This window comes from Leptodactylus fuscus, chromosome 8, assembly GCF_031893055.1.
Source record: "Leptodactylus fuscus isolate aLepFus1 chromosome 8, aLepFus1.hap2, whole genome shotgun sequence".
Classification (NCBI taxonomy): domain Eukaryota; kingdom Metazoa; phylum Chordata; class Amphibia; order Anura; family Leptodactylidae; genus Leptodactylus; species Leptodactylus fuscus.
This window is the reverse complement of record NC_134272.1, coordinates 28,897,457-28,913,350: the sequence shown is the minus strand read 5'-3', so window position 1 is coordinate 28,913,350 and position 15,894 is coordinate 28,897,457. Positions and strand designations below refer to the sequence as shown.

The 15,894-nt window shown below is 42.9% G+C and overlaps 1 protein-coding gene across 2 annotated transcripts in view; it reads right to left on the bottom strand.

Annotated features, from left to right (window-relative positions):
* The window catches only part of MAP3K13 (mitogen-activated protein kinase kinase kinase 13), a 58,553-nt gene that overhangs the window by 30,813 nt on the left and 11,846 nt on the right, over nucleotides 1-15,894 (bottom strand). For both annotated transcript variants that reach the window (XM_075285057.1, XM_075285058.1), the window contains exon 2: nucleotides 1,860-2,417. In XM_075285057.1, coding sequence (XP_075141158.1) covers nucleotides 1,860-2,337 — 478 coding nt within the window. In that variant the 5' untranslated portion in view covers nucleotides 2,338-2,417. The remainder of the gene's footprint in view (nucleotides 1-1,859; nucleotides 2,418-15,894) is intronic.

The window sequence follows — 15,894 nt, the reverse complement described above, 5'->3', positions numbered from 1 at the left end:
GCCTCGCCTTGCCCTCCACATGACTAGAAGACATGGACACAGACTGACACACAAGCTCTTCACTCACTAGTAAACAATAAGTACTATAATCCATGTCCTGCTGCTGCAGACAATAGTCAGTGGAGGGGAGGGGGTTAGCCATCTGCTCGGCGACATCAGGAAAGATGGAGAAACTTCAATGCATCTCCCAGACCAGAAAAATACAGAGATTTGTGCCACAATGGGCATTTATTTTGGTATTTTGCTGATGCGCTGCCGAGTGTTATAGATCGAGCAGATGCTGACATCAATATTTGTTTCTCTATTTATTTTGGCCGCAAACATTTGGAGTGAATTATAATACAGCTGCAACGTTCCCTTAATCCGTTCTCATCAGAGCCACAAGATCTGTACAGCTCTTTGGAAAGTCTTCGAAGTGGCATGTCAGCAGATTCTGACATCTCAGGACCCAACAGATAAATAAGTGAATGTTACATGCTCAAAACATCTAAGCTATTTGGATTTCAATTTTTCTGTATGTCCTAAATGAAGCTATGGGATGTCCTTCATTTCTACAAGTTTGCATTATCCCTAAATTGTGACTTGTATAAGGCAGGACTTGGCGTCCATGCAACCACCATCATCATCATATTTGCTCCTAGAAGCCTCTTTAAGGATTGGTTCACACTAGCGCTTGTATTCCGTCCACAAGGAGTCCGCATGGAGACCCCCCCGGACGGAATGCAATCGCAATTGCAAGCGATGTGCTTGCAAAGCACATGGAGCCCATAGACTATAATGGGCTCCGTGTGCTTGCCGCGCACTGCCCGAACGAATGAATTGTGCGGGCAGTGCGCGGCAAGCACACGGAGCCCATTGTAGTCTATGGGCTCCGTGTTCTTATCTGCACAGCGCTTGCATTAGCGTTGGTATTCCGTTTGGGGGGTCTCCATTCGGACTCCTTGCATACGGAATACAAGCGCTAGTGTGAACCAATCCTTATATGGCTTGTAAAATGAAGCAAAACTGAGAAAAAAAAAGTCACATAGAATTGGAGGCACATAAAGAAACATTAGGAGGCCCGAAAATAAGTCATACCCCGAAAGTAAGACATAGCAGAGGTTTTGTTGAATTGCCTAATATAAGGCACTCCCCGAAAGTAAGACATCCCCCAATAATAATAATCTTTCTGCGTACAGATTGTATGAAGAAAAACATTGCAGCCGGCTGAACACTGTGCGCGATGTTCCGTGTGCACAGGTATGCCGGCAGCTGATGCCATTGCGATACGTTGTATCCACTGTTCCTGCTGCTGTAGGATGAGCTGGGAGATGCCTGCTGTACATACACTAAGCATCGTATGCGGTAAGGGGGGTCCACTCTCCCAGCTCATCCCACAGCAGCAGGAACAGTGGATACAACGTATGGTATCACAGCAGCCGGCTTTCCTGTGCACACGGAGCACCGCACACAGCTGGCTGCAATGGTTTTTCTTCATAATGTCTTTGCGCAGCAAGCACATCTAAGCGTAGCGCAGTGGTGGCAGCAGCACACAAAAATAAAATAAAACATCCCCTGAAAATAAGACATAGCATATTTTTGGGACCAAAATTTAATATAAGACACTGTCTTATTTTCGGGGAAACACGGTAGCAGTCTGTGGGATCCATATTACAGCTCTGTATATACTGAGCTGTAATTCACAGCTTCAAAGCAGAGTGCTCTGTATAGGGTTTCATTATACAGAACAATTGATATGTATATGATGTGCACTATGGGTATATCACATACAAAATGGTCGACTGCACCACGTGTTTTCGATAGAAATTGTCCATTTTCTAAAACAACGTAATATTTTTTTCATTGCATTTCTATCTTACCTTGCTGTTGCAGTTTATAATCCGTAGAATAAGCTTTGCCTATCATATTCCATACAGGCCGCAGACAGCCAAAGAGTCCCTCCAAGAATCCTCCATTTCCACTCCCAGAGCGACTAAAATGTATCTTGATGTCTTCAGTACCACTATTACTGCCTCCGTCTCCTGAGTGGCTGCTGCCTTGAGGTGCAATATTTTCGACTTCATCTTGGTCCCTCAGTTGCAAGACGCTGTTCTCAAACTGATCTCTCGAGTCCTCACTGATGGAGGTCAGGACAGCTGCAGTGACCGGGCTGTTGGCAGTTTCTAAGTTATCACACTTCTCCTGAGTCTCTTGAGACTGATGGTGACCAGATGTGGTGTGATCACCATATCCCACTATGTACTCCTTATCTTCCCGTATTGTATCAACAATAAGATTTGGAGAAGATGACCAACTCAATGGATCGTGCGGACTGGCCATGGTACCATCGATGTGCATAGGGTAACCAACCCCAAGACACCAGATCTTGAGGTGGTTTGTTCAGCTCAGATTTGGAACTGGAAGCAGCTCACATGGACCTGTAAAGGAAGAAATTGGCACATGATAAGTGTATGGTATCGCGTGAACACAAAGTTAAGATTACAATACGCCAAACTAAACCACAGGACTAGAAATTTGGTTGACATCATATATCAGTAGCACCAATTGTATTGCACTATAGGACACCTCAATCGTTTGTTGAACTGGACAAAAGCTTGATATTTATATGCACACACATTTATTTTGCTCTACAATAGTCATTTTCTGTATGTAAATATATTTATTTTGTAGTGTATCATGTCTATTTTTAATCATACAATGCTTACATGACCACTCGTGTCGTCTGTTCTAAATGATTTCCTCATTGGTGCTATTTTCTGTCTAGGAAAGGGTTAAACTATAGAAGAGCTTGACCACAGCAGACAGGCAAGCCAATTAGATAAGTAAATAACTGATATGACTATAGGTGGTGTCTGCTTTAGCATGCAGACTCTGCCCATGCCCTGTGCAGTGCTCACATTCAATTACCCAGAATGCACTATACAGGAATTAACAGAGCGTGACTATATCAGAGCAGAACCTCTGGTGACAGCTGCCTACCACAGCCTGTCCTTGGGTGGAATAAACCCATTCAACTCGAAGTTCATTAGAGATGTTCTGCAGGTTTATAGGAATGTGAAGACAACCCTGCTTAATGACATACCCCGCAGTCCGGCGGCCTCGCTCCATGTTCTGACATTTCTAGGCTTTTAGCAGTGTCTTTAATAGTTTTGCAAATGAACACGTAGAAAGCAGCTTCAGAATAGAAATGAATTTCATAGACTATATGGACATACAATGTAACAGTACTAAACAAAAAGCACATACTATGTAACAGTGCTAAACAATAAGCACATACAACATAACAGTGCTATAAAATAAGCACATACAATGTAACAGTGCTAAAGAATAAACAGAATGTAAAGGAACAAAAATATACAATGTAACAGTGCTAAAGAATAAGCACATACAATGTAACACTATCACAGAGGTCCACTACCGTTACTAATCACACTCACCAGAAAACGGTAAACTAACTGGATACTAAACTAGGGTAAAATATAACTTTTATTAGGGATATTAAAATATAAACTTTAAAATATTTTCTTAAAGGCTTCCCACATTGGACAAATGAGGATATAAATGTGACAGCTAGGAATGACTCCTGCCTTTCATTTTTGAGGCTGCTTCCGTCAGGGATCTAATAGCCATTTTTTCAAAAATATCAATGGCGGAGGTTTCACAGGGTGGTGGTGTGGCTGTGCTCCTAATATGTAAATCTGTGAATGGACCTGGGCCTGAAATGCCCTCACTCTCATCAAAAAGACCCTCCAAGACTTCCAGATCTCTCATTTCTCTGTTGGTCAGTCCCCCCTCTTGTAAATGTCTTTGTTCTATTAGCGACATAAACTTTGTCCACCTCAGTTTCCTAGTGAACAACGAAATGTCCTTGACCCAGGTAAATAGGTCTAGACGTGTGGATGGGACAAATGAGAGACCTTTTGATAATACTGATGTCTCTGTTTCAGAAATGTTGCGCGATGACAGATTAATAATTTGCATTCTGTCATCACGTTCATTCAACATATCATCATTAGTAACAGATACGGTGTCACTAGTACATGTTCTTATATCCAAATGTATTGCTCCTGTGTCTCTGTGCGGCCCCTCAATAGATAGTGTGAAATCGGGGGCCCTTGAGATAAAAAAACCCCCGTATTTCCCTGACCCTTATTGGAGTTAGTGCCTTCTGTGCTGTTTGCCTCATTCCTTTTTGTGGGACGGCCCCTTCCCCGAGGTGGCCCTCCCATTGTCCTCCCTCTCCCTCTCACATTCCTTTCCTTGAATCTGACAGAGGGATTCTCATTATCCGAGGTGTCATATTCGGATGAAGACAACTCATTGGTAGCAGTATTTCTAGTTAAGTTCACATATGCACGATTCTCCTTAAATTCAGTAAGGTCTCTTTGGAACTGCATGTGTTTTCTTTGCTTAATGAAATACGTAAATTTTTCGATATTATTCTGTAACTCCCTCTCTTTTTTGCTAAAGTCTGGGTCAGAGGAGAAGGCTTTTGCTTTCTCAATTGCCTCCCTTAATGTTTCAGAACTCTTGTGTAAAACCAATTTCTCCTCCTCAATAATGAGAGCTATTAGTCTCAATGAAGAGTCTGTGATTTCTTGTTCCCACTTTGCACAGAAAACCGGAGATCTAATTTTGGCTGATGGTTGTACTGTGTTCCTTAGACCCCTAGGTACGATCTTATTTTCAAGATATTTACTAAGACCCTGTACCTCCCACCATATCTTGACATAGTCTCTATAGGTCTTGGTTAGGTGTTTAAATGTATCTTTGAGATTGCTGAACTGTTCTGTTTGAGTGAACTCCCTATCAGAGAAAACATTGTTTGACTCCTCCAACCATTTAGATGTCAAGTCTGTCTCTGACAGGAAACCTGCCATTTTAATCAAAGACAAATGGGGTTAGATATCCCCGGACCAAAACCACTAAGTGGTCTTAAACACTATCACAGAGGTCCACTACCGTTACTAATCACACTCACCAGAAAACGGTAAACTAACTGGATACTAAACTAGGGTAAAATATAACTTTTATTAGGGATATTAAAATATAAACTTTAAAATATTTCCTTAAAGGCTTCCCACATTGGACAAATGAGGATATAAATGTGACAGCTAGGAATGGGTTAAAGTTGCTAAACCCAGATGGAGTATTTAGATGACAACCTCCCCTCTGGGATAACAAAACGGAGGGGATAGACATCGTGGGGGTAGTTTGTTATCCCAGAGGGGAGGTTGTCATCTGTATACTCCATCTGGGTTTAGCAACTTTAACCCATTCCTAGCTGTCACATTTATATCCTCATTTGTCCAATGTGGGAAGCCTTTAAGAAAATATTTTAAAGTTTATATTTTAATATCCCTAATAAAAGTTATATTTTACCCTAGTTTAGTATCCAGTTAGTTTACCGTTTTCTGGTGAGAGTGACATACAATGTAACAGTACTAAATAATAAGCACATACAATGTAACAGTGCTAAAGAATAAGCACATACAATGTAACAGTGCTATAGAATAAATACATTCAATGTAACAGTACTAAATAACAAGCACATACAATGTAACAGTACTAAATAATAAGCACATACAATGAATGTAACAGTGCTAAAGAATAAGCACCTACAATGTAACAGTGTAAAAGAATAAGCACAAACAATGTAACAGTGCTAAGGAATAAACAGAATGTAAAGGAACAAAAATATACAATGTAAAAGTGCTAAAGAATAAGCACATACAATGTAAAGGAATAAAAACATACAATGTAACAGTACTAAATAATAAGCACATATATTGTAACAGTTCTAAAGAATAAGCACATACAATGTAACAATGCTAAAGAATAAGCACATACAACATAAGAGGCAAGTGCAATACAATGATAGGATGTTGTGAGGATTTCTAGGAATGCTATCTGATAATCTATGTACTGCATCTGCTCACAAGTTGTCTCCAGCTCTTTTATACTCCTGCACAGAATTAATGATACATTCCCTATTCTTATGTCAATGGTGTATACACTCTGGAACTGCTATGGGCCCCTGGTGAGAGGGAGCCCAGTCTAGGTTGGCCTAATCATTTATATCGCAAAAAAAGGTGAAGATCCAGCACACCATTTCCATTTGCTTGTAGTTTAAAAATTCATACTTTATTTGCAAAAATCATTCTTCAATTAAAAACCATGTGACCATGTGTATACATCTAGGTCTGAGTGCAGATTCCGGTGGGACACAAGTAAATGGAAACGGTGTGCTGGATCTTCACCTTTTTTGCTACATCTCCTGTCTGAGCCGGACGAGACTTTCCGAGCACTCAGGTCCATCTAACTGCGGTACCTCCCACATCAGAACCGTAAGAGTGATTTATCAGAATTCATGTTTATTACAAATAAGCACAGGCTGTGACTTTTTCTTTTTCTATTGTAATCATTTATATCCAATGGGTGTTAAGAACATGCACATGGATCCAGTCACATAAAGAGGAATTAGGGGTAAACAAGCCCCCAATCCTACTGTTCTTGGCATACAGGAGTGTGGTGGTATCAAGAAATACCAGAAAGGACCCCATTTTTATTTGTGTTGTTACCCCTTTCTTCATGTCTTATACTTCAATGTCCTATATTATTACATAACTAAGCAGGTTTGTTATAGAGAACGTGTGATCCAGTATATAATGGCACCCAAACTGGTTGTCACTTAGTTTGCCCAACTTCTCCTTGAACATATATGTGTATGGGGAGGGGGCTGTAAGCATTGGCGTAGCTAAAGTCTTGTGGGCCCAGGTGCAGTCTTTTGTCCGGGGCCCCTACCTCATCCTTACAGTGAATTCTTAATAGTGATGGTTACGGGACTGAAGGAGTTTAATCCACCTTAGTGTGGTTGGAGTAATCTGTGGGTCTCCTTGATTTATGGACCAGATGGAAGCTGTAATCTCAATACTGATGACAGAGCTTATGGGCCCCCTAAGGCTCCTGGGCCCCGCTGCGACTGCACCCTCTGCACCCCCTCAAGTTATACCCCTGGCTGTAAGGTATAGGTTTTGGCAAATGTGTGGGTGACAGCAAAGTATATAGCCAGCTTAAGAAACAGCAAAACAAATTTCACATACTATAAGAGGACAGCTGGAGACTTATTATCCGGGATAATACTCTTAACCTGTTTGTTTTACTGTTTTCCACCCAAATTAGAACAGCGCTGGCATGGACTGTCTGATCAGCAGTTCCGTTTTGTGTGTAAATATCTGTACACTTGAACATCTTGTAGGAAAGCCAAATCAAACAGCATGTGACAGGGACCAGGTAGTGTGAAGAGTCCTGGACTTTTATCACACAGAGGAAGGCAAAGTACAGCCCAGGTTTCATGGTATAGCACTCTTGTGTACTGAGAAAACATACTGGCTGTACAAATAAAGGTAATACTTTCTGGTTATGTTTGGGCATTATATCTGTATTCCCTTATATTTGAGCACATGACTAAAGTTGGACATAGAGAGGCAAACGCTTTTCAGAGGCCATTTTCTTTCAATAGGGAGAGCACAGCCTACCATATATCTCTAATGTCACTCAATTCAGGAAAATCAAAAGGATCAGATTGAAATAAACCTGTTAAATCCTGGAGTCTCCCCATGTTGGGGATAATCAGTAAGTCCCCACTAATGTCAAATTCTTAGCAGCTCCCATTGACTGTAATGGGTAGAGAAAAACCTAGTCTATCTAGATTACTTAAGAAGTAATGTCTGACGAGAAGGGCAGTGACTATTGTAAGCCGATGGCCGGTCAGATAATGGAGGGGGTGTACATCTCACCCAGACTACTCAGGTGGGTGAGATGAGAAAACTTCAGAAAGACTGGTTCTCAGCAGATAATTCTGTCTGCTGAGTGTTATTTCAAGGTTCCGGCTACTGGGCTGGATTTTTAGGAATGGCAGGTAGGTTGGCAGTGGGACCTGTCATTCCACCCCCCTCCAGTCCACACTTTGGGGATGTTCCGGCAGCGAATCAGCTGCAGAGAGTCTCCTCGTTAAGGAGGCTTAAGAAGCCAGCTCCAGCAGCAACACTTTGGCAGAGCTTGGCTGCAGAACAAACAGAGAGGTCATATTCTTGGATCTGTGTCCTGAATGATTCTACTGACTTTTGGATTTCTGTTATTCTAGGTGAGGTAACCTATTCTATGTTTAGTTAGAGCCTAGCCAGGCAGGTATTAATTTTTGTATTGTTTCCTTTTGTTCCTGCACTACCTTTTCGAGTGAAAATAAACTCTACCTTTGTTTTGGACTAAAGGAAACTGGACTTGTGTGTCTATGCCACCCCACCTAGCAACCCCAGACCCTGACACTTTATATAACATTGTTAAGATTTTGTTGTTAGGAAGGGTAAAGAAAATCTTGTGTCTATAGTTAGTTTAAATCATACTTATTATAGAATCCAAAATATGATATGACTATAGGAAAAGAAGCTGAGCTCTGTAATATATAGGATTACATGATTTGGAGCAGGAAATCTAAGCAAAAAGCAGAGTAAATCCTGACCGGACTCCTAGTGATACAGTAAGAGTCCTCTTTATCCCACTCACATACACAATAAATAGTGAAAAATTAGAAATTTCTTGTGGTTGCACATTACTTACTTAATATTCATGAGATGACAAAAGGGAGAACTACTTATTAAATATGTAAAAATTTAGGAAAATGTGTCCTACGTTAGGAGCAAATGTCCTGAAAGGATTTCAGAGGCTGCTCCAAAGAACTGGCTTGTCTCTTGTGCCGCCATTTTTGCAGATATTACTGGTCTTTAGGCCGGTCTTATACGGCTGTAATGACTTTACGGTCCTCAAGCTGCTGATCACCAACATAGACACCTCAGACGCCCGTGAACTGTTCTATTGGCGTTCTATGGGCGAGTCCGTGCAGTGCCACAATTCACCGCCATTACGGACCTGCTATGCAAATCTCAGACCTCGGTTGTGGCCCGGCACACCACGGAGTAAATATCCAGTGGTGTAAGAGGCCGCATTGAATATAATGTGTCCGCCATTGAAAACCCTCAATTGCGGACCATTTGTGGACTTCCATTACAGCCGTGTAAGACCAGCCTTATTGGCCTATTGTTGTGCTCAGCCATACTGCACTGTCACCTAACACTTTGGAGCAGATTTTTCTGCATTACTAGTTATAAACTTTAGCTAATAGATCCCAGCATCATGCTGCGGGTAATACCTGGCACGTATTAGTATTTAGCATTGCTCAGCGTGTGCCATGCCTGCATCCGGCTGATAAATAAGGAGGTGTTCTTAAATGTACACAAACACAAAATATCACCTGGGCAGCAGGTAAACACTGAAATGAAAGCCGGGAAATAGTTCTTCTCCGAGAGTTATTGTACTGCTTGCAGGCAGTTTCTGCTGACCTATGAGCTCCAAGACAAAGCACAGTCTCACAGATCTAAATAAACCTGCAGAATTTACCAATCTACTGTGTTTGGTTTTCTAGTCCAAAGGCCACACTGTAATACTGAACCAATAAAAACTGTGAAAAGTAGTAGTATTATCTGATATACTGACGGCATATCAAATGTATATATCATATGTCTGATAAGTTCAGCTCCAATATCAGAACTCCCATCAGGGGTCCTCTATTCCAGCCGGCAGCACTGTGGACAGGGGGAAACCATGTATGCGTGCAGTTCTCTCCATTAAAGAGACATGTCACACCTCCTAGAACAGGGGTAGGGAACGTTCGGCTCTCCAGCTGTTGCAAAACTACAACTCCCAGCATGCATACTTACTCTGCTGTTCTTGGAACTCCCATGGAAGTGAATGGAGCATGTTAGGAGTTGTAGTTTCACAGCAGCTGGAGAGCTGAAGATTCCCTACCTCTGTCCTAAACACTACAATAGAGAGAGCTATTTGTATGGAGAATGCACCTCGCCTACTCATCTACTTCTTTCTAGGGTGGAAAACTGATGTCAAAGGTCCATATTCACCAGATATATCGGGGACTCAGGAATGGCTACACAGTACTTGTCCATCTCTGCTCCGTGCTATGTACCACTCCTCTTCTCTCCGCCACGTGTGCTGCAGATGGTTGGGGACTAGAGATGAGCGAACACTGTTCGGATCAGCCGATCCGAACAGCATGCACCCATAGAAATGAATGGAAGCACCTGGCACGTACACTTTGCCGGCAGCCGGCCGGCGTCACAGGTGCTTCCATTCATTTCTATGGGTGCGTGCTGTTCGGATCGGCTGATTCGAACAGTGTTCGCTCATCTCTATTGGGGACCACTGAATGGCTATAGAGCCTGCATGTAGCTTCTACGGCCTAGTTCACATCTGTTTTCACGCCATTCTGTTCCCGTTTCCGCATGATCAGCACTTTCCTCTTCACATTTTTCGTGCGGAAACTGAGCAGAGACCAAACGGACCCCATTATGGGTAACCACTTTTTTTATCCGGATTAGGTTTCTGTTTGTGGGAGGGAGAGAGTGGACTCCTTGAAAGGACACCCATGCGCAGATGTCAATTGGGCCTCAGTTGACCACTGGCTTACAGCATCCATTATATATGTGAGGTTAGTATTAGATATAACTGTGTGCTCTTTTCCATCCCTACATGGGAAAATTCAAAATGGCCGCCCTGTCTGTAACGCAGTCTGTCAGATCCTTCAGATACTTTCCTGGTAGCATCTCTAGACAGAAAGGATTAATAGAGAGCAGACAAGAGACTGTAGATGTTTCAGTCACATCCATGCCTGTCCTATGGATTTATTATATGCGGGGCACGTTTCGATTTAAGCCAACATGAAAATGTAAGGCAATGACGGTTTTCCTGAAGGTATTTCTCTATAGTGAAGTCATTCTGGCTGCTTCTGTATACAGAATGGCTGCCTGGCATGTACCAAACCCTGGATTTCACCTCACAGTGGTTCTGAGTGCAGAGTATGATTCTGAGAGCAAGCTCTGAGCCTATAAGCACTGGTAATCCTTAGGAGAGCCACACTAAGAGGATTTGGTTGAGCCAGTGCCGGGAAGAACGGATTTCTAGACCCACGTTACCCTCGCTGTATTACTCCCTAGAGTAAATCTGACAAGCAGAAATTTGTGATTCAGGGAATAAAAAAAAATATATAGATACTGCGGGGAAAAGGATTAGTAAAACAAACACAAAAATATAAATTGGGCGGAAGCAGCAAATCCACTGAAATCGCAACAGTGCAGATTAATGGAAGCTCGAGAGGTTAAATGTAATAGGAGAAATGGACTGGACAATAATCACTCCTAAAGAAAATGGAGGCTGTTTAAAGGGATTCTACCATTAAAATCAAATTATTTATTTTCATGTACATTGTGAGCCCCTTATAGGGATCACCAGGGTCGGACTGGGATGTCTAGGGCCCACCAGTGGAATTGTTTCTAGGGGCCCACCGCCAGGACCCTGCAGATCAGCGGTACCGAGACAGGGCGGTTAAAGGTAATAACATGTTGGGAGCCATGCTACTCACGCACTATACCATGTGCACTACATATCCCTACTGCTACAGCCTGTATGGCAAGTGAACAGCATGGCTCCTAGAAATGTTACCATTACCCGTAGCTGAAGTGTCCTGGAAAAGCTGATCTGCAGAGGTCCTGGCTGTTGTATCATCGCAGATGTAATATTGATGGCCTATCCTAAGGACAGACCATCAATATTAGAAAGATGGATAAATCCTTTAAAGTGGTTGTCCAGGAATTGGAGCAACTCATGTGGTGGGAGGGAGGTGTAAAATAAAAAAACAAATAAATAAAAAAAGAATACTCATCTGTCCTTAGCGGTTAAACGGTTTTGCGGCGGAGAGCATAAAACGCACACCGCCGCACCCGGTCTGACAGCTTTCTGTCTTCTACATGCAGAAGACGGAAAGCTGAGAACGGACTGCCGAACGCTAGTGTGAACCTAGCGTCAGCCTAAAGCCCCATGTAGCAAGACAAAGCAAAAAGCGCTGCAGGAAAAACCCCGGCGGCAACACATCAGTTTTTCCTGCAGCGCTTATTGCAGAAACTCCGCAGAGGTTTCCTCTGAGGACTTTGTTTCCTTTAGGGTAAGTTCACGCGGGGATTTTTGGTCAAGATTTTGAGGCCGTATCTGCCTCAAAATCCTGACCAAAGAGATGGCTCCCATTGAAATCAATGGGAGCCGGTCAGTTCTTTTTTTTCCGGGAGCCGGTTTGTTCCAGCTCCCAGAAAAAGAAGCGTGGTGCTCATTCTTCAGGTCGTTTCGCCTCGCGATTCCCATTTATTGGGCCTAATCTGGAGCAGAGTGCGTGACTGGATGCCGGTGCATCCAGTCGCGGCTACCCGATTTTTGGTCTGGAACCTGAGGCGGCCTCTGCCTCAGGTTCCGGACCAAAAAACCCCGTGTGAACTTAGCCTTATACCTATAGTGAAACTGCAGGTGTTTCTGTAGATATAAGTGACATGCTGCGATTTCCAAAACCGCAACAGTTTTGGAAATTGCAGTGTGTCCGCCGTGTGTGTTTTTCTGCAATGTGTGGATGGGATTGCACTCACTATATACCTACACACTCAGGCCTGGTTCACATCTGCGTTCAGTAATGTATTCGGGGAGTCCGCATGGGGACCCTCCCAAACAGACTACCGAACGCATTAGCAAGTGGTATGCAGTGAAAGCACACATAGACTATAATGGGGTCCATGTGCTTTCCGTGCGGTGTCTGCATACAACATGCGGACAGAAAAGTACTTTACAATCTACTTTCCTGTCCACATGACTCATGCGGACACCGCGTGGAAATCACACGGACCCCATTATAGTCTATGCGGTCCGCGTACTTTCACTGCACACCGCTTGCTAATGCGTTTGGTAATCCGTTCGGGGGGAAGGGGGTTCCCATGCAGACTCCCCAAACAGATCACCGAACGCAGATGTGAACAAGGCCTTATACATATACCATATATACTCACACATATACAATACAATATACACATACAATACTATAGCACATATACATTTATATACATTCATATACCATATAAGTCATATATATACTTGTATGAATACTATATATACACACACACATATATACATACACATTATTATAGCATACAGTATATACTCACACATACCTGTATACAAACATACAGTACTCACACAGTATACAAGACACATACTTTACACAAATGTACATATATACATATTAAACATACAGATTTTACAAAGAGTTTACTCACCTATTCCAGCAGCAGTCGGCTCCCTGTCCTCCCCACACGCTGCGATGTAACAGGACTCAGTGTGAGGAGGAGGGGGAGGGGGGAGGAAGTGCGTGTGTGCAGCAGGGGAGATCTCACAGGACAGCAGCTGCAGGTAAGTGAAGGGAGAAGCCATTAGCTGATGCTGAAGAAAGACACGTTGTCCTCCGATGTGTACTTCTTCAGCATCAGCTAATGGGGGCCCCTGTGTGTGGAGGCAGATGCATTGGCCAGGTGCCCGGTTGGCCAGTAAAAATCAAAACTTGGTAAAAATCAAAACTTTAAGTCAGGGCTCGGGGGCCCACCGGGGGATTCCCCGGTACACCGGTGGGCCAGTCCGAGCCTGGGGATCACAATGTACATTTTTTTAACCTATCAGTATGTCTTTGTAGAATGGGAGGAAGTCCACACAAACACGGGGAGAACATACAAACGCCTTTCAGATGTTGTTCCTGGTGGGATATGAACCCAGGACTCCAGCACTGCAAGGCTGCAGTGCTAACCACTGAGCCACCATGATACCCCAAAATTAAATTTTTTTGTCCCTTACATGTAGGGATAGCCTTAAGAAAGGCTATTCGTCTCCTACCTTTAGATGTCTTCTCAGCGCTGCCATTCTGTAGAAATCCCGGTTTTCTCCAGTATGAAAATGAGTTCTCTCACAGCATTGGGGACAGGCCCCAGCACTCAAACAGCTGCGAGACAACTCTCCAGCGCTGCCTCCATCTTCTTCAGGAACAGGTCTTCTTTGCGTCTTCTTCCGGCGGTGGCTTCAAACTTCTAGGCTTCTGCACATGCCTGCCAGCCACAAGATCATGGCCACTTACAATACTGTGTAAGCGGCCATTTTCTTGTGGCTGGCGGGCATGCACAGTCGGCTTTGCCCTAGGCCCAAGGTCTAGAAGTTTGAAGCCAACCCCCGGAAGAAGACCCGTTCCTGAAGAAGATGGAGGCGGTGCTGGAGAGTTCTCTCGCAGCTTTGGGGACGCCCCCAGTGCTGTTTGAGCGCTGAAGACTGCCCCCAGTGCTGCGAGAGAACTCATTTGCATACCGGAGAAAACCAGGATTTATACTGAATGGCGGTGCGATGAAGACTTCTAAAGGTAGGGGACGAGTAACCTTTTTTAAGGCTATTCCTACGTGTTAGGAACAAAAAAAAAAAATCGATTTTAATGGTAGAATCCCTTTAAGGCTTTATCTGTATTGTAGCATTGACTGTTACATAAAAAGTACACTATGCTTCAATATATTCAATATACATGGTTCTGTATATGCATTGATAGCCATGGGCACCAGCGGGGGAGCTAAAGGAAACCATGAAGAGCATTGCAATTTGTTGTGTCATTACATGTCCTGAAATTTGTTAGGAACGTAGAGAACGCCTTTAAATCCAAATTGTATCATAGGGTATATGAAAATGAATTTTCTACATCAGACAACCCTTTTAATCACATTTCTTTCCACTGACATTGTTACAAATTATTACCATTTAGTCTATTTCAAGCATGAGATACTGTGTAAGCTTGGACCTTGACAAGCTATAGCTCTTCAAGGTCTGGAGAGAACAATGGAACTAATAATATAGCAAAAAAACATATTCAGCAAGGTTATGGCAAAAATGGACATAACATTCACAAAACCAATCCTCTGCAACAGTACACCATTATAAATAAGAAAACTAGATATGACTGTCCTATAGCTGGGTGCATTACACGGTGGCTCATTAAAGGGATTTTCCAGGATTATGATATTGAGTTCCACTTTGTCTTCTCAGGCCAGAGACATCATGTCCATTGGTCACGTGATCATGCTCCAGCTCAGTCCCAAAGTCAAATAAATGGGTCTGAGCTACAATAGCAAGGGCAACCACTAAGGTATGCAATAGATGGTGCTGTGGTTGATAAATAGTGAAGAGGCCACTACAACCAATACCATAATCCCAGAAAAACCCTTTAAAGAGAGTCTGTCACCAGAACTCATCATATCAGCCCATCCCTGTATAAAGATAGGGTTACCTGAATCAAACAGTGTTTACTCCTTATGATTCGGTGCTTGTGTTGCAGAGATACTGCTGGTTTCCTCCATAGTCAAATGTACTCTTGCAACAATGGCATTGTCGTTGCTCCAAAGAGGTAAATGACAAGGCCCTCATTGCTCCAAAGAGCTCATTCGCATATTGATAACAATGGTGATATCTCAGCAATAGGAGTAACAATTCCAAGGAACAAAGACTATTTGAGTCAGGTGACCGTAACCTATCTCTGGGGTTTGGTTTATATGCTGGGTTCTGATGACAAACTCCCTTTAAGGTGAATGAGGGCCATTCAATAGGCTACAATGCAATGTTAGAAAACACAATCACACTAGTGGGATTGATGGGCCAGCTTCAGTATGGAGGAGAAGGAAGGAATAGCGGTTGTGTATGACTGGCAGCTATAGAAGGTATATGATTTATCCAGATAACAGACCTCATGGTAAGACAACAGAAACTGCAGAAGCCTATACCAGGAAGAACCAACATTGATCTCTTCACATTTCAGACTTTCTCTCTGCAGTGGAAAGCTTACGTGATACAAGCGAGCAAGTATTCAGGGAAACAAGTGTAATATAATGTGATTTACATGTAAGGCTTCCTGCTAGCAGCTCCATTTCTAAG